At 33.7% G+C, this 20745-nt stretch overlaps 1 protein-coding gene across 1 annotated transcript; it reads left to right on the forward strand.

Annotated features, from left to right (window-relative positions):
- Positions 1-1149: 1149 nt before the first annotated feature.
- Positions 1150-18153, forward strand: LOC118183820 (uncharacterized). The gene is made up of 5 exons (XM_035353427.2): positions 1150-1407; positions 1720-1895; positions 4178-4381; positions 8120-8361; positions 17459-18153. Exons 3-5 carry the CDS (start codon positions 4366-4368, stop codon positions 18032-18034), a joined length of 834 nt encoding a protein of 277 aa, XP_035209318.1. The 5' UTR covers positions 1150-1407; positions 1720-1895; positions 4178-4365; the 3' UTR covers positions 18035-18153.
- Positions 18154-20745: the final 2592 nt, after the last annotated feature.

A 20745-nucleotide genomic window follows, 5' to 3' on the forward strand; every position in this document is an offset into this window, starting at 1 on the left:
TACATCTTTTCCAATCAATCTTAGCGAAATCAGGAGAAAGTTTTGTACCGAAAAAATAGATTTGGTGATGAGTATTCTATATAGTATTGGATGGTAATACTGTGTGGTATACTAATAGATCTTACAATTAGAAGAGACAGCTTGCTTTCGTGCAAATTTTTAAAGCAATTAACACAGACACCCTTCATAGCATTTTTCGCAAGAATACATTCATCGGTTTCTTATGCCATTACTCCGACAAGGAGCACATTTTCGTGAGGCGTTGTTTTGAATGGACCGACGCCCGATCAATGAAATGGTATCTGAGACTCAAGCAGTGCTGACTGAAGCTTCTGAATCACTGATGAGTTATGTTATATGATGTTTTCGAAATTCTGCCAATGATATGTCTGCACGTTTCATTTCGTCTAGTAATACAATAAATCTTTAAAAAAATTAAAACTGTTAAATCGAGAAAGTGGGAAAAAGATTATTTTTTTTTCGGTCCATTTTAATTTTTCGTGCGAATGCATAACTTTTTGCCATTCGGTCACTCAAATTCTTCTGTTTATTGCTATTATATTTTTGCTGAACGCACAGCGCCTATGCAGTGTGATAGCTTCTCTGCAAAGCGTGTCGAAAACGAAGCTCCTCTAGCGGAACAGAGAAATAAGTCTGCCGTCTGAGCAGCTTGAATCAAAGACGGGCTTAGAACTGCCAGGACGGGCTTAGAACTGCCAGAAAGTGGCAGGAAGTCCAAATTTTGCGACAAAATTGAAGATATGTCATAGACCAGGGGTCGGCAACCTTTTGAGTCGGAAGAGTCAAAAATTACAATTTACAAAATTTCAGAATCAGTGCCTAATCCTCGTTAATCGATTCAGAACGATTTTTAATTTAAAAAAAAAAATAATATTTGCGTATGGAACTAAAGAGCTGCAGCTTCACATCCAAAGAGTTGCATGTGGCTCGGGAGCCGCAGGTTGCCGACCCCTGTCATAGACGAAAAGAGAACGTATTTTTAGCAGTTTTCTCAGGAATATTCTTGAAGGAAGGTTAAACTTATAAATACCCTGCTTGTACGGGGAGAAAGTAATGTAATGTAGGGTCTTGATTTCAGAGACAGATTGAGAGCGATCGACCGAGTCAGAAGAGGTAGTTTAGTGCTTTGCTGTGAAGCTGTCTTAACCTTTATATTACCCATTAACCTGTGAGCTTTCTCGCTAATTGTTTCAGTGTGTCTGACGCAGTCTTTTGATGATTATAACTTGTTTTTGGAACTATCCTCCTGTGTGCAAAACCTCCTGTGTAATACTGCTTGCTGGCGAATAAATTGCGCTTTGATTCATCATCATGCTTTATTATCAATTACTCCAAATCCACTAAACCGTAGAATGCAACAAGATCTAATTAAGAAAAAGGGAAAAGGTGTGTATTCTGCTCGTAATAAATGCGTGCAAGTCCTTTGAAATAATATTGTATTCAAGTTCCCATTAAAATTCATTAACTCCTAACTTCAAAATACTTTGTTGAAAATAAATAAACATTAGTTTATTAAACAAATTATTATGAAAGATATATTCATAATTATGTCGGAAATTTTTATGAGCACACGAAGTAAGATAAAGTTTTCATTCTTCAAGCTTAGTAATGTTAATCCTTTCCGGACTTTTCCTCCGCTCTCTTTAATTTTTTTTCTTTTTACTGTTAAAATAAATGAAAAATTGCTCTCCTTTCCAGAATATACAAAATCTCGTTGACGCTGCAAAGCAAGCTTGGGTGAACAATGATACTGAAACGATTAAAGGAATTTTAAGGCAAGATTCCCATGCGGATTACATCTTCCCTTCGGTGATAGATGTCGTAGCAAGTATCTACTCGGGATCTATTCTTGCAAGTGAATGCTACTCTACCAGGTAATGCTAGTCTATTTTCTCATACCATCATTCATGTTTTATAATTACAAAAAAACTATTAAAATTGAAATTTTATTTGTTGCTGTAAGTTAATAAAAGCGGTTTATTAACACACTATTCTGGAAAGATTAATTTTTTCCCAATCGGCTCTTGATGTCTATATAGTAAATAGAAGCGTTCCTTTAAAAACGAAGTGAGTTTTGCAATTTCAGTGGACTTGGATCACTCCTATCACTTCTTGGTAGGCTTGACGAACACAGTTTTACCTTTTTGGGGATAAACCAATGTTCCGTGTAGTGTTTATTTGTTTTGATGCTTGAAGTAATCTCTTCCGTTTAAAAGGATTTTGAAAAAAAGTAAACAACTGAAATACTACTACTTGTCAAATTTTATTCAAAAATAATTAAAAATGGAGTCAAACGCTCTAACGTTTTATAAGGCTATTTTCTCCCGCCTTCTTAGCATGCTTTCGTAGTGTAATGGCCAGCATGCTCGGCGCGTATTCGAGAGGTCCGTGAATCGAGTCCTGGCGAGGGCATTGCACATTTTGCATCTCTCCTGCTTCCGAAATAACCGACCATCTCTACTGTAGCGACCGAACTAAAAAAGGTGGTGATTGATGATATCCACCACCAGGATTTTGCGATTCGGTCCGCTAATTCCCAGTTGCCTTTTTATAGGGGGAGTATATAAGGCATTTCTCCCGCTTTCTTAGCATGCCTTCGTGGTGTAGTGGGCGGCACATTGGGCGCGTATTCGAGAGGTCCGTGGTTCGAGTCCCGGCGAGGGCATTGCACATTTCTCATATTTGCTGCTTCCGAAATAAACTGTCTCTACATCTTTTCTTCATTTATTGAAATTCTGCTACATCCTTTTAATAAATTTAAGTTTACTTTTAAGAATTAAATTGATTAACTTATTTTTTAATAAGCCGGAGTTAAAATTTGGCTTCAATTAAAAATTTATAATATAAAGTGTTTTTTTCGTTTGTATTTTTCTTATTTATACCTGAGATAATTTTGTTACTCTCATGATTTGATTTATGATTCTCGTTAATAAGTAAGACAAATTACGATAATTTTTACCGAGAAACGTATATCAGTATTTATTAAAAAAATTCTGAAAGTATTCAAATTTTAATCCTCGCGCGAGAGCCTCTTTAAAATTTTCATATGGTTTATCAATTGATATTACCCATACACATGCCGCAGGTGGAATAGTGAAACACTTTACAGGAAATTAAATGAATGTGCATTTAGACTAAATATGAGAAAGTTATAATCTGTATATTTAAAAAAATAAAAAATGTGTAATTCTTTAAAAATATTTAATGTTTTTAACCAGAGAGATCATGAACGAAATGCACCTTTTTCAAATAATAATTAATTTTCAATAATAATTAAAAAAATATTTAAAAGAAAGTTTTAGAAAATGTTTTTAAGAACCGCTTTTAAAAAGTTTAGTTTCTTTATCAATAATAGAATAATTAAATATGAGATAATAATACCTTGTACTTTTCAAAATGGAAAAAGGTTCTAAAGAAAAGTGAAATAACTCATTAAGATGGAAAAAAATGTGTATAAAAAGTTAAAAATATACAATTCCTATGAAAATATTTATTTAACCTTTTTAATGACATACATATCATGAATTAAATATATTTCTATTTAGCGGAGTAGATTCAAAAGGATAAAAAACGATTATTCTTAAGAACTGCATTTTTTACTTTTAGATATCTTAGTTTATTCATCAATAACACACAGATTCAATTTTAAAGCTAAGTATTTTACATTTTCCCGAATAACAAAATACTCCAAAAAAAAAGAGAAACAAGGCATTAAATTAAGACATGCTAAATCCCGTTTTGAGACTGGTAGCCCTTTAGGGGCTAAGAAGGCTGTATCTCTGATATGGTATAAGTTTCATTCTAAAGTATGTTAATATGTATTAAAATTAAGAATTCTGCCTTTCAAATTGTTTCCATTACCTATTTGTGAAGAGAAAAGAATTTCCCGCCCTCTTTTTTGCTATAGTTCCAAGCTAAAAATTTTATTTGTGCTAATAATATTACATGTTTTCAATAAATGTGCCTTTTTAACATGAATCCTTTAAATCAATAACAATAAAATCTTGAAATTGTCCTTTCTAATATACGAGTAATATTTACGTAGAATAGCCATTCAGAGATTTCAGTAATTGTTATACATTGTATTTTAATAAGAAAATTTAAAAGTTCTTTTTAATAAATCATACATGAATTCACATTTACGTACTTTAAACAGCTACAGAATTTCCAGAAATCGGCATTCCTTGGTATTGGATAGCAAATTATGATGACGCTTTGAGCAACATTCTGCTTCATCGGGCAGCCGAGCTTTCTGATTACGAGTTAATCAAATTGCTTCTAGAAAAGGGAGCCGATGTTACCAGCACAGACCAACTCAAGAGAACAGCTCTACATATTGCTTGCATGACTGCATCTTTAGGTAACGTTGAAAAAATATTTTGAATATGTTTTTATTTCCTCATTTGCATAACGAAATAACTTGTACATTAGAAAGGCATTTAACTTACTGAATATTTAATTAAGAGAATAGAAAATGAATTATTATTGAAATTTCTGTTTTGTTATACAATTCTTATTACTACTTACATCAATAGGAAAATACAGTTTACTTCATTTTATTCGCAGTCTATAAGTAATAAATTTAATTATACATTAGTTCGAAAAAAATGCCTCCATCAGAAAATACGAACCGAAAAACTAGAGTAGTAAAGTAAATTATAATATGGAGTGGAGTATTCATATGCAAGTGATACATCTTCTTAATCATTCGAGGAGGTGATTTGACAGCTTTAAAAATTGCATTTACTCTTCAGACAAATTTGCAGAACCCACGAGAAGACGAGGGACAAATTCGCTAAACTGTGGAACTTCAACTAGCGTTCAAAACCCTGCGAATGACTTGTCTTCGTAGGCTTCTTCAAGTGTAACGCGACAACGCCCACATTCCCTTAAAATGTTTTGGACGGTGGTGTCTTTCATCTTAAGAATACAGCCTCGTTATTTTGGTAAAATATGGATAAGCGCTAGACACTCTAAACACATGCATTTTGTTTTCCTTACATGCTCTGAGGAAATCTAGAACACTAGCAGTGGCGGATAGGGACAGCGGGCGCCCAGCCAGATGCTCGGAAATAAAATACCAACTTTTAGAATAATTTTGTCTGCTCATGTATATTTGAAAATATTTCGATATACTGATCCAGTAACGAAATATTTGCAGACTGAAGGATTAGATTACATCCTGGCATATAATATGGTTATGGAGCATACAAGCTCTTTAAAAGCCATTTTAGGTAACTTCGATTTTACATTTAACGCATCAAAATTGTTTGCGATGACTGCATCAAAATGAATTACAATAATAAACTAGAAAGCCTGCGTTTTTCAGAAATACTCATAGAAGAAATACTGCTAGAAAATGCCGAAAAGTGAAACAAATGGACGATGAAGAATCATCCGACTATAATTTCATTTGCCCTATTAAACAAGTCGAAGTTACTGTGTTTAATTTTATATTAGATAGCACCATTTCATCAATGGAAAGAATGTTTAAAGGGCATATAAAGTTGTATAAAGACATACCACTTCTTGATCCCCAAAACGTTTTGAAGCCATTGTCGCCGAACTCTGTAAAAATATCTAAAAGTTTACTTTATACAAATGTATTACAGTCACACAGTTTTGCAAAAATTATTGCAAGTGGTGATATTTAAGCTGATGCAAGTCTAAGCCATATGTGGATTCCCTTTTCAACGAAAAGATTAAAACCTTCCACCCTCGGATAGAGCAGAAAAAAGAGTATTTGAAATGGAACTTAAACGCAATTTTGATATTAGTTTTCATTTTATGCCAGATGTTCGAAGAGTTTTTTGTTTTTCCGACTAGTTTGATACGATTCTTCATTTTATGGCGAATGTTCTAAAAGCTTTCATTTTTCCGACCATTTCACGGCCATATCAATTATTAAATAATGGAAAAGGCGTAAGTATGCAATAATTTAGTATGTGATTATAACAAACTAATCCTAATCATCGAAAGATTGAAAATGTTGTTGACATGAAATATGCGTAATAATGATGAAGCTTGAACACAAGTTAGCCGTAGGTTCACAGTCTACATCTGCACAAAATAATTATTGACGCGTACTCTTAATTCAGGGCGCAACCTGCACACGATCTTCATATTTTCGGAGTTTTACCACATGCTAAGACAAAGACAATGGGTGATACATAGAAGTGAGCCGCTAAGTGTTAAATGGAAGCTAGCTATCAGGAAATTGCAGCTGTTCAGAAGGTAGCTTGGAAGAGAGTCAAAAAGGTTACGATTACTAAAAAATTATAAGATATGTGTATATTACATATATGATAAACTTCAATTGAAATTTATTCACTGATTGGCTGACACGTCTCTGCCCTAACAGCGTCATATAAAGTCGTATGGCATGAATCATTTGAAAGGATACAGTTTAGATAGATACATTTTATCAGCAGCTATTATTTTTACCACATAAAGGAGAAGTATACAAAACAAAATGGAGAATATAAGACGCCATTACCGATTAAAGTTAGAAGTTTGCTTTTTACATATTTTGTTTACCTTGCACGTATGCATTCTAATATCACACTATCACGAACATCAGGACAAGAAAAGTATGAAACATTTATTTTCTGGATAATACAACAAAAACTATTTGGAATTAAAATCCTAATCACATTAACACACTGTCCTAATCACATTAACACACTGTCGTCTTACGCATTTGTTCAGCAATTTTTTTTTCCCTTAAAAAGCGAAACGTTATCTCCGGAATCAAAAAAACTTCTTATTATTTACCAATAAATATTATAATCGTATTTTGCACGATATTCTTGGTAAATAATTATTATGTATAATAAATATATAATAATTATTTACCAAGAATATCGTGCAGAACACGACGTGTCCGGTTGTTTAAAATTTAGCGATTTAGGCACATAATGTAGGACAGTCTGACACTTGGAAAATAAAAGAGGGCTAAGAATGTAGAGAGGGGAATGACCAGACACCACTTTCATTGCTCTCTTTTGAAATTTCATTGGGCTGATTGACTTTTTTGGAACGGCTCAGAGAAGTGAGTCAAAAAGTGAAAACAAGAAACTTTCATGCGCGACCCTCCATGCTCATTCACAGAGGAAAGTCCACTGTGTGACACAAATAGGCCTGGGCTAGAAAAAAATTCCTGAACAGTTCAGTCCATGGTTTTTCTAAAACCATATAGGTGCTATAAGCTTAACTGCTCACGTGCATGTAGAACTTGAAAATTCGCTGTCTTTACAGTATGTATGCATGACATGTTCGTTCCAACCTTGTGGAAAAATGGCCGCTTCTAAAATGACCAAATTTTTAATACATGTAATCATCGAATAGAATATGGACACGTTGAAGACTGAACATTGAATTTCGAATTTGCTTTTTATTTATTACATATTTTCTGTGATTTTAATGAAATCGTGATTTAAAAGTAATGTGTTGCCACTCATTCGAATTTTATAAAAAACTTGGTGACTGGAAAGAAAGCTATTACCATTGCCTGAAAGATAATACATTTGTTTTCCACTCTCGTAACCACTGGTATTCGGGAAAGCGCAAGATATTAATTTCTCTTTCAGATTTAATTTCTCCGTTATTCATTAACAAAGTAAGCCATTTAGAATCAATCAATAATCGCGGTTCTGATACTCTTCTTTTCTTTATGGTTTTAGTTGGTTATTTATTTTAAAATTTCATATTCTAGAAATATATCTACTTTAAAGTTTTGAAATTTTCTAAAATTATACAAAAAAAAAAAAAAAAAAAAACCCTCTTCGTGCGTTATTAATCGGGCAATGTTTTACATTTCTTAAAGAATATACTGCATATGACTTTTAACAGTGGAGAAGTTTTGAGATATGAGGTATAGTTTCTGCTCTAGATTTTTCTCAACAGATACTTTTGTTTGCAAGAAACTGAGAAAATATTTCCTAAGAAACTGAGAAAATATTTCCTAAGAAACTGAGAAAATATTTCCTATCTTCTTTCTCCATATAAATGAATCCGATAACCATTTGTAACTAATATCGATAACCACTTTCTGGTTTCCGATTGTATGCTTGAAGTTGAAGTTTGCTTTATTTTTCAGAAGTTATAAAGTTCCTGACTGAGAAGTCGCCGCCATATATTCTTGATCTTCCTGATTACTATCAAGATACGCCTTTCAACATTGCTTGTTGTTATAAATGCCCAGAGGTTGTTCAGTTTCTCTTGTCACAAGGCAGTGTTGTTGCAAAAAACATCGAAAGATTTTCTCTACTGGATGTACTCTTAAACGTCGCAGAAAATATGATACCAATTGCATCTCTACATTTAGACGCTGGTGCAAACGTAAGTAACCAAATCAAATCAGTGCTTTTAAAGAGTACATGTTTAATATTAATTTTTAGGCGATATATGTCCTTATAAATTCGAAATTTACATTCTGACATGTAAATTTAATGGCAATAAAGTAACTATAGCTCCCATTTTTCTTGAAAATGACTTAAAAGTGTTTTAGTAAATAAATGCATAGTTTTAATTTTCTGTCAAGAATTTATCGGTTCACGAACTTCTCTTTTCAGGAGAGATTTCAGAACATTTTTTAATACAAAATAATTAAATCAATTTCAAGAGTTAATATAGAAATGTAAAGCTATTTGTTTGATGGATTTATGTGGGTCAGATTTATTTTTTATGAGATTGTCATAACGTACTCTGGAAACAATAAATACTCAGGAAAACCGAGTGTCATCGGGCCAATATAGAGTGTATTTATTTTGTTATTTCTTTATAAATCATGTTTAAATGTCAGGACAATCTTTATTGTCTTTAATAACTCTATGCAGAATCCTATTGGATGAATCCATTTTATGGGCAGAATGCTTTGAATAAGCCAAAAAATTTTGAAATGAATTCTTGTTCTTTTGAGAAATTAAAAAATGTTTCTTAAATTATGGAATTAATGTTTAAATTTTTAATTTAATTGATATTTATCTTCAAAAATTAATTTATTTACACATTTTTACTATAAGCAATATGCAATGAAATTAAAGGAGGAATTTGTAAGCTTAGAGTGATTAGCTTAGTGATTAGCTGATTTGTAAACTTAGTGATTTTTCATCAAATTCGGTAACAGTTTGTGATTAGGTAATAGTTTTGTGTGCCTCCAGGGAAAGGTTTCAAATTCTTCCCTAACCAAACTTCTGACAATTCTGTCTGAAAGCAAAAGTGTAATAATGATATATTTGGTAAGATTTAATTTTACTAATGGGACTAATCTTACTAATGGGAAAAACCATGGAAACGCCCATGCAGCCAACCAGCCCGTTTGCTTGTAATCGAACTGTGGTCGGAAGTGCCAGTGTTTAGCTATTTTACCGCTCGGCCGCTGGTGGGCAGTCTACCTGTTGGAAAACAGTTCGCGATTCTCTTCGTTAGCTTTCATTGTTTTCCGAATATCACTATATGCTGTTTTACTAATTAGACCAGGGTTGGCCAAACTTCATGTCAGTAAGAGCCGCACGTTTCAATTCAGGAATGTTCCAGAGCCGCATCTAGATTTTCTATAAGCCACAAGTTCATATTTACATCATTATACAAGTCGTGGAGGAGGTTTTAAAATAGAAAAAAATCCCTGATAACTTTATAGAGTCTAAACTAATTAATTACTTCCTTTTGGACACTGGATAGTTTTAGTTTACCATATTTCAAACATATATTTTATATGCATGAGCCGCACAAATTGCCTGCAAGAGCCGTATCAGGCTAGCGAGCCGCACTTTGCCCCCCCCCCCGAACTAGACATTGCGTGCAAATTAGAAAATTGACGGTTTCTCGACAATATATTCCGTTCTTGACCACCGGCAGAAGAGTTTACAGATTTTTTCCAAAGTCTGCCGGCATCTAAAAAGTGGCTTGGGTACAACTCTGATAAACGCCCTAATTTCACTGCCCAAAGAATGTCAATACATATTTTTTGGCTTGCCTCACTTCACTCAGTCTCTAACAGGACATGGTCCGTTCATGACTTACCTGCATCGCTTCAGACAACGCGAAAACGACCATTGCTCATGCGGGATGGCAGGAGATCCAGACGACTATGTTTTCTTTTGCAGAGAGACTGCCGAGCATCATTTTAGGCAGCCAGTAGCGGGCCACATCCATGCATGGGCCGAAGCTACTTCGAAAAATTGGTATGCATTGAAGCGTACATGCGATTGTGTAAATATTGAACACAAAATCTCAGATAGGTTGGAGTAATTCTCAGCTGCCATCCTCGTAACCAGCACAGCCCACGTATGCTCTGTACTTGTAGTGAATTTATTTTATATTAAGATAGCTTTCTCTCTCTCTCTCTCTTTTTTTTTTTTGTTTTGTTTTTGTTTTTGTTTATTGTTATCTCCTTCAACTGTAAACCCTGAATTGTGAACCTTGGATTATGTATTTTGCCTTACTTTATTTATGTATTATTTTGCTTTTCAGTCTTGCTATTTAGTATTTTGCTTTATTTTAGATATTATTTTTACTGTTTTATCAGTCACTCTGTTAATTGCTCATATATTGCCCTGTACTCATTTATTGTTCACCTTGTGGATGCCTACTGAAACCACGTATCTATAACTCTGTAAATATGTACCTGAAATTGTTCTCGTCATCCGCAGTGCACCCTTCTTCCATCACTGCACTGTCATCTCTTCCAACATTTGTTTGCACCGGCCCCAGCATTCATCTTGAGCACAATATCTACCAAAGTGCATTATGTGGACCAAGTTAAATCCGTCAGCGGGGCTATCTGGTCGATATGTTAAAAATTGCATCTGGATACGCATAACTAAAACTGTTTTTGTGAGTGTCATCACATTAAAATTAGGTTGATTAGATGCGTTAATATGTTTTAAAGAAGGTGTACAAAATCGCAATAAATAATGGAATTATTGGGAGTACAACCAGGGTTTTATACGGTAAAGGTTTTGCGAAAGTAGATTGCGATAGAATTCGTGAGGCTCTTCTCGCTTACCAAAAATTTTCTAAAATAGCCAGAAGAAACATAAGTTAATAAAACAGAAACAACTATAGATGCAGATATGCCAGTTCAAGATGATTATGGTACAGGAAAATGTTAAAATTATTTTTTTTTTTATAAATTATTAGTGTTTAAATTGTTTTTTTAGTTTTTCTCAAAACTTTTTTTTTTTTTTTTCCACTTTCGGTAAATTTTTCTTGAAAACTATTCAGCCTAGAAGGTTTTAATTTTCCACAGTTGTTTATCTTAACTATTTCTTTGAAACTAAGCAGGATATAAAATTTATGATCAGTAGTTTTGAATATATTAAAAATTTAATACCTTTTTTTCTATGATTTTCAAAACATTTTACCAATTTATTTTTAATATTTTTCTTTCTAAGTGAAATGTAAAATACTGCTTATTATTCTTAAATGATATGTTTTTAACCTTCTGCAAAATTTGAAAGAGTTAGATGCGGTATTTTTTAAGAAACGTGTACCAAACTAGCACACTCTCACAAAAGATTCGTAAAAGGTAAGAGAAATTTAAAAATGCATTTTTAAAAACATTAAGCTTTAAATTTACGTTTTATGTGTTCTATATAATTTACAATCTGTCTATTTTACACGAAAAAAAGAATCTAGAGTATATGTTTATTTTGAGAAAAGTTATATTCTACTAACTTTAGTCTCCAAATAGTTGCATTTCCCCAGTCGATGTGTCACATGTCCCCTTAATCATATTAAAAAGGTAGAAAAAATATTCCTAAGAAGTGTGCTGATTGCTTTCAATTGCCCAGCTTTTTTTACTCAAAAGCATTACACATTAAATTTAAATGTTAAATATCTGAAGGTTTTACTGAATGGCAACCACCTGCTGCTGTAAATATAAAAATTTTTTATTTCCAGCAGTGCTAGGACACTGCTTTCCCATAGCCTCTTATCTGGCTTCTTTTTTCAACCCGTAATGGTATTCTTTCCTTTCCCTTTATCAAATGCTTACTCTTATTTAATTCATTTTATTATCGTTGATGTGCAGGTAATTTTAATTAATTTACAAAGGTACTCCGTAATCAAAACGCCTTCATCCTTGATCCATAGCCGAGTTTGTTATACGGAGGTTAGAATAAATAGAGTAAGCCTCCTCCATATATATGTTTTGTGCAATGAAAATGAAGCCATGACACGTCACGGTATGCCATCAGGACTTACCATGGTCGCTGCCATAGGTGACCTTACATTCTAAAGCGCTCAGACGGTATAGTGGTTAGGAGGGCCAACTGCGATACCAAAGGGCCCGTGTTCGAATCCCGGAGAACGCGTAGTTGTAACTGTCCGTCCCTTCATAGGAAGCAAAGGTGGCCCACCTACTAGGTGCCTGTGTAATAAAGTGGCCACCACTCCTGACCTTAAATGTGGCCAAGCCGAAGTCGGCTGAAGGCCCGCCATTGGGGGGGGGATGTTTACATTTTAATCGGTGCTGTCTATATATTATTTATATATCATTCAATTTTTATAAGTCTCCCGTTCTAATTTTAATACTGAAACATAATTGAGAATAAATGGAGTAAGCCTTCTCCGCATGACCCGTGCAATGAAAATGAAGCCATGACATGTCACGGTGTGACGTCTCCACTTATTTTGGCCGCTGTCATAGGCGAACTTCTTTTTTTTTTTTTTTTTGACTTATTACGTGCTCCGCCTTTAGGCACTACACGGAAAGGGAGGGATACCCATTGGAGGTCTTTTTAAGGGAAACTGGCTCGTATCCACGTTACATATGGGGAATCACAAAAACGCCCATGCGGCCAGACCATTCGTCGGGATTCGAACCCCGGACCGAACTACCAGTGTTCAGCGGCTTTTACCGCTCGGCCGCTGGTGGGCCTTCTGGTTGTTTTAATTTGCTTTCTATTTGATATCTATATATTACCTATACATCACTGAAGATCTATAATTATCCCGTTCTAATTTTATTAGGTAATATAATTGATTATCTACTTAATATATAGAAAAACTACAAGAACTGCAAATAACCGTTTCAGATTTAATAAAATCTAGGCATAAGAAAATGTGTTAAGGACTAATTGTAAAACAAATGTACACATAGTAAAACCTGCAAGACCAGTCAAATTTTCAATGCAATTTCACGCAAATTATTCCTAAAGATACTTTTCTGAGCCTGTGAACATTGATATTTTCTCTCGTAATTTTATTTAACAACGTGTTTCAAAGTCTTATTCCTACGCTGTAAGGTGACCATAATAAGTTCTGATGATACTTTATTGACATTTTCTTGGCTTCACATTTGTAACGTCATGATTATTCCATATATTCTAACCTCCCTGGTTTTTTGATTAAAACTGAAAGATAATTTTTTCAAATGGCGACAACCTGGAGATAAAATTATTTTATTTCCAACAGTTTTGCTAGTGCTCGCTTTGAAATTGCTGAGTTTTTAATAAAATAATGATTAAATTTGTACAAATATGAAGTAAATAAAAGTAGAATTCGAAATTCAAAATTTCGGGATTTCAGGTGCAAATGTTTGTGGGGACGAATGTACGAGGCGTATTCGGAAACTAAGTACCGTTTTGGGAAAAAAAAAAAAAAAATAGTAAAACAATTTTCGAATCCAATTTTATTTTTACATGAAAATACATGTCTTAAACTATTTTTCAACATAGTTTCCGCCAATGATCAAACACTTGTCATAGCGGGTGACCAATTTTTGTATACCATCGTCAAAAAAACTTCCCGCCAATTTCGATAACCACGACTCTACAGCATTTTCCGTGTCATCGTCAGATCCAAAGCGCTTGCCACCAAGCTCGCGCTTCATGTGCAGGAACAAGTGATAGTCGGACGTACAGACGTACGGCGGGTGATCAAACTGCTCCCAATGTAACTGTCGAATTAACGATTGAGTGACACCAGCAGTATGGTGCCGAGCATTGTCATGGAGCAACACAATTCCTTTACTGAGCATTCCTCTTCGTTTGTTTTGAATGGCACGCCTTAGTTTTGTTAAAGTCTCACAATATCGTGCCGCATTAATGGTTTCACTTCTGGGAAGAAATTCAGTAAGCTAAACGCCTTTCCTATCCCAGAAGACAGTGCACATGATTTTTTGTGATGACATTGTCACTTTGAACTTTTGTTTTTTCGGAGAATGAGTGTGTCTCCACTTCATCGATTGTTGTTTCGATTCTGGTGTGAAATGACACACACAAGTTTCATCACCTGTCACAATTTGGTTTAAAAAGTTTTCTCCCTCATCACTGTACGGCGTGAGAAATGTCAGGGCACTACCAAGTCGCTTTGTTTTGTGAACATCAGTGAGCATTTTTGGAACCCATCGGGAACACAGTTTGCGATAATTCAAGCGGTCAGACACAATTTCGAACAAAACAGTACGTGAAATTTGTGGAAATGCCTCTGAAAGAGTTGTTATTGTGAAGCGTCTGTTCTCATGAATTGCTTCATCAACTTTCCTTACCAAATCATCGGTGACAACAGAAGGCCGACCACTCCGAGCCACGGCGTGGACATTTGTTCGACCTGCATTAAACATTCTTACCCACTTTCTCACCATTCCATCACTTATCGTGTATTCACCGTAAACTTCTGTCACTTGACGATAAATTTCGGCCGGTTTAACATTCCTCGCGTTCAAAAATTTAATCACGGCACGAATCTCAGAGTCAGCGGGAGAACTAATTGTCTTAAACATTTTGAATGTGCACAGCAAACTGAAAAAACAACATAGAGCAACCAAAATGGCGAAAATTGAAAGTCAGTGAACAAGAAAGACTAGTGCACATGCGCTGGACGCCTACCACAGCGCTGCGGCGGCGCTAGAATGAAACGGTACTTAGTTTCCGAATATGCTACGTATGTATTCAAAATTGTTTTTAGACAATATTGCTGCTGGTTCCTTAGAAAGATCCTGACTTTTCAAGGGGAATAAGTCTCTTTGCATAAAACCTCCAAACATTCAGCAGACCACTTTGATCTTTTTGAACAGTATTCCTATGTCAAAATGTAAAAAATATAAAGAATAATAATTTTAGAATATAAATCTTTGATTTTCAACAAATGCGGAATAAATTCCCCTACGCGGTTTAAGACAACATATGTAGAGACAAAAAATGTAGAAAATTACAGAACAATATTTAAAACGCAAAATAAGAATCAGTTGATATTACATTTTTAAGTTGCTCAATAGATAGAATTGTTATGATATTGAAAAAAGTATTTAAAGGATCTTATCAACATTTGGATTTTTACACCGACGAAAATTAATTTTAATTATTTCTTACCGTTAAAACGCCTCCTAAATAATGTAGTAGCTATTGTTTTATTCAATATCAATACAGGTGCGCAGCAGCATTCTAAGAACACCTAGTGTTGCCACATAAGAGCTGGGAGGCTTCAAGTAACTGTTTCTGTATGAGCAGAATTTGATTTGGCGAGAAAGCTAAAGAAAGGATTTTCTCGTTAGCTACGAAACAAGAAAATCTAAAATGAACTAAAATGAATAACTGTAGAAAATCTAAAACAAAATGAGTAGAACTGCGATTTTGTCTATATCCCCAAATTATTTAAACTAATTATAATTGCAAATAGTTTTAAATTTGTTTTGATCAGCAATCTTTGAAACTGAAATTCCTTAGTGAATATGTAGATTTTAGAAAGCTGTATTGAGAAATTCGTGAAAAATTAAGTTTAATTATAAAAATATTTATATATATGATTATATATATATATATATAATCATATATATAAATATTTTTTAACAGAGTTTGAACAGAGTATCATGTTCACAATGATGAGTGCATGAAACTCAGTGTTTAATTTAATTCAACAGATCGGCATTTTCCGGGACATTTCTTCTGGGACAGCCTTTATTGAGATGAAGAGAATTTCTTTTCGGGGGCGGCAGGTTTTTTTTAGTTCATTTCTCTTATGTAACTCTTATCAGTCTACAAGGGTTTTGTCCCTGAGGGACTATTGCTTTCGTTTTACGATCTTGCGTCGAATAACTCTGAATATCCGTTTCACGTTTCAAACTGTTGCCTCCAAATATTATTGCCCTGCATTATATTTGAAGAAATTAAATAACGAAGAATCTGCATAAGTGTATGTATATTTCTCGCATTGTGATAAAACGGTACCTAGAGCCATCTAATTTTGAATGACGTAATGCGACTGCGAATATCGGTATCTGGACGCCCAAATTTGAAATTTGTAATTTGTTTTATTACCGATTTCATATTTGGTAACATTTTAACAAATTTTTGATTAACAAACTCAGGGACTTCAAAGCGAGCAATGGCAACGTTGTACAGAAAAAACATTTTTATCTCCAGCACGTGAGATTATGTATGGAAAATACTAAAGATATGCCCAATTTAAAATTATTTTGCGATATTGCTCTTGAACTGAATTTTATAGTTTACTAGTGACCCTCTCCGGCTTCGCACGAGTATAAAATATTAATGGATATTTTAACAATGAATCGCAGTTCATAATCTTTTTCTGAACTTACATACCTAACCTTAAATTACGATTTTTGAAAATAATTTCCCTAATATTAAATTGATTTAACTCTAAATTTTAACCAAGATCTTAATAGAAAATTCCAATCCATAAATTATGGTTTTATTTAATCTAATCTTATCTAACCTTATGTACTTATAACTACTAAAAGTGCGATTTAAAAATTAACCTTAGAATAGAATATCATTTATATTTTAAAACTACTATCATACAATTATTTATTGTAACTTACTTATAATTACTGATACGTTGTCGCGCTGAAAGCTAGAGAGCTCCGATAATAAACGCGTCCGATCGCTGCTAAATTCAAAGTGCTATTGGGAGAACCGCGGCCTCCGACGCGCTATTTATAGGCACGCCCCGGCCGGCCGGTACCGCCGCAAACGCTACGTCCCGCAATTTTTAAATCTGTAGACCTTTTCAATGTGTACAATACTTAGTACATTATTTTGATAAATCTCGTAGGGTTCAGCCCGCGTTTGCAATGTAAGCGAAAAAAATGTAATTATTTACGACATCCCATTAGAAACCTCAAAAATAACAGTATTTCTCCACTATTTAATGGATGTTATTATACATATAAACCTTCCTCTTCAATCACTCTATCTATTAAAAAAAACCGCATCAAAATCCCTTGCGTAGTTTTAAAGATTTAAGCATACATAGGGATATATAAGGGCAGAGAAAGCGACTTTGTTTTATACTATGTAGTGAAGTGCGAAAAGCATGATATTTAATAAATAAGGTAACGTATAAAATGTTAAAAAAAGTGCCTTTGGGCGTAATTTAAAATCTGAAACCTTTCAGATTTTCTTTTTTTTTTTTTTTTTTATTAAAATATTTTATATGAAATTTTATGGTATTTTCTTCTCTTTCATAGATAAACCTTGCCCATTGTCAGCATGGAACACTACTGATGATTGCTATAGTAAGACATATGAATATTCAACGTGCTGCAAATTCCCTTAAAAATGAAAATTCTCCATATGTAGATTTGGGTATCCTGTTGATAGACCGTGGATGTGATGTTAATGCTGCTAATTATGTTGGTGATACTGCTCTGCATTTAACTGTCCGGGCAGAGCTTGAAACTGTGGTTCGGAAAATTCTTATTGTTGGAAGTGACATCGACAGATGTAACAATTTTGGTGATACTCCAGTGCACTATGCATGTAAGTATGGAAACCAGAGATTGCTTGATTTACTCATCATTTCTGGCGCTAATTTACGGGCCCTAGATAGGGAAATAACTTTAGAACGATGGAGAAGAGGGCAAGAATTAAATGAGAAAAATACTCATCTATTAAGTTATGCTATTGGTAAATCAAAGCAGTGTCTTAGTTTAGAAAACTTCTGCATTATAACCATTAGAAAAAATATTAGAAATGTTGAAAACTATGCCACTAAACTCGGATTACCACCATTACTCATGACACGCCTGCAACTTAAGGATTAATGGAAATATGAAACTTATCGGCATATATATGAAAGGAAATTTTCATGAGATTGGACTTATTACGTCATTTCTAATTTTGTAGAAATTTCCGAACTTTAAAAATTTAATAAAAAGAGGAAAAATGATAAGTGTTAATTTTCTTTCCCCCCCAAAAGAGCAGTTTTTTTAATTAATTGATTATTTAACAGTGAAGAACTATTTGCTGTTCTTTCCCATAATAATGGTTCTACATCAGGGATGTCAAACTCATAGGTACACTTGGGCCAAACAAACAGGGTTTAACTTTAAGCGGGCCGAAAAAAAAAAAAAAAATAAATAAAATCAATATTCATAGAAACGTAGATTTATTTCGAATAATACAATAATACACATATATATATTTATATAGAAAAGAACAAGAAAAATTTAATGTTTACGTCCTGATACTTGACATCTCTTCTCTGTTATTATCTTTCCTATTTCGGGAGAAATTTTGTTTGCAGTGATAACTTTCAACGCTGACCCAAGGTGAGCATCATTAATACGGTTTCTAATAGGAGACTTATTACCTTTCATGACTGAAAATAACTGCTCGCACCGATAAGTGCTACCAAACATGGAAATAATTTCATATGCGAATTTTCGAGTATTTTCAAACCTGGCTGGTAAATATTTGTAAAATTCAGGCACGCCCACTTCAATGAATTTTGCTTTCAAGTTTGAGTTGCATTGAATCTCGATCACCTCCATTTGCATATGGCTGGGTACTGAGTCAATACTTATTGAGAAAATCGAAGAAAAAAAAATTGTCTTCGAGGGAACTAAAATCATTAAACCTCGTTTCAAATTCAATTGTTAAATTTGCAATTTTTTCTGCGTATTTTTGATACGAACAAGTATCATCTAAACTTGATTTGTTCATGCTGCACGTCGGGAAGTGCGTCAAATCTTCATTTTCAAGTTGTTTTTCCCAAAGAACTAGTTGACATTTGAATGCTTTAATTATGTCAAACATGTTCGTAATGATATGATCTTTTCCTTGTAACGATAAATTTAAATCGGTTAAGTGTTTGGTTATATCAACCAAGAAAGATAAATCTTGTATCCATATTGGATCGTAAAACAAACTTACGTCTTGATTTTTCGTTTTTAAAAACTGACATATTTCTTCTTTCAAATCCCAGAATTGTTTGAAAATCTTGGAGCAAGATAACCAACGTACCTCGAAATAGTAGGACAAACCCGAATATTCACTATCTAACTCACTTAAGAAAGCAGTGAATTGACGCTGAGTTAAACCTCGAGATCTTATAAAATTTATAACTTTTTTTATATATGACAAAACATTTTCCATATTTATTACTTTCGTGCATAGAACTTCTTGATGTATAATACAATGCATATGATGAATGTTTGAACCGTGAATTTCACTAAGTTTTTTTCTTAGTAATGCTACGAAGCCCTTGTTTTTCCCGGTCACTGATGGAGCGCCATCTGTAGCTACAGAATTTAATTTTGCCAAAGGTAGATTGTATTTCTGCAGAAGTCCAAAAACACAAGTAAATATATCTTTTCCTGTGGTAGTACCAGGCATCGGTATTAGTTCCAGTAATTCCTCAAAAATGTTAAAATTCTTGTCAGAAGAACGAAGAAACACTGCTAATTGAGCTTTGCCACTAATGTCCGTGCTCTCGTCACAGGCTATGGAGAACTTTCGAAACTAGATGATTTTGCTTTGATCTGATCACTTTAATTCGCAGCTAAATCAGTAACTCTTTCCGCAACTGTATTTCGATACAATGAAATTGATTGAAAAGCCTTCACATTTCCAGGACAAACAATTTGGACAACCAAGTGTTGATAGGTTATATTGGGCTATTTAAACACCGCAAAGCATCCAAGGGCTATCTGCCTAACCGAAAGAACTTTTGAAGAGAAACTTGCTCGTATTCACCATACTGATAAAAATTTAAAAAAAAAAAAAAAAAAAAAAAAAAACCATGCAATTACCCCATTTCCTTGGGATCGAACTAACGGTACTCAGCTGTCTTAACCACTCAGCCCTAAACGCGTTGAGTTAACTGGTTATAACATTTTTAGAATTTGAATTAAATTTTATGTGTATTCTTTATCGAAACGAACTTTTGTACTCACAAATTTTTACGGGAACCTTTACTTCCTATATACTAAATGTAAAAAATGGCAGTAGTTAAATCTGGAATCTTTTAGCATCTCAAAATGAAGTATTATAATTTGCATTTTTTCAGAAATTTTAAGGCGTGAACAACTTATGATATTCATCTTGCATCAGTGACGCCCGAAAGTGAGCAGGCGTGTTGAATGACATAATGTTTTCTTTCCCAAGGTTTCCCCCCTTTTGTGGACTTTTACAAAGATTGGTTTTCATTTTGTGACAACGACGATTATTTTCGAGTTTTTGTTTTCTGACACAGAAGATTTATTTTGTAACAACGGTTTTCTATGTTCTGTAGACAGTTTTGTTTTACGTTGAATAGAAATAGCATTTTTTTCCGTTACATATTTTTGCGAATAAATATAATTTGCAAATATTTATTCGCAGAAATTTATTTGCAAAAATAAGCAATATCGCTTAATACAAATATTAATTATCCTAATAAATAAATTAACCAACTTTCCTTGCAAAATCTTAAGAACTTAAATGGTATAAAGGAGGTTAAGAACTTTGTTTCCTAAAAAAATCGCTCAAAACT

This window comes from Stegodyphus dumicola, chromosome 7 (assembly GCF_044657685.1).
Source record: "Stegodyphus dumicola isolate Sdum_Otavi_A_Nest chromosome 7, ASM4465768v1".
NCBI lineage: Eukaryota > Metazoa > Arthropoda > Arachnida > Araneae > Eresidae > Stegodyphus > Stegodyphus dumicola.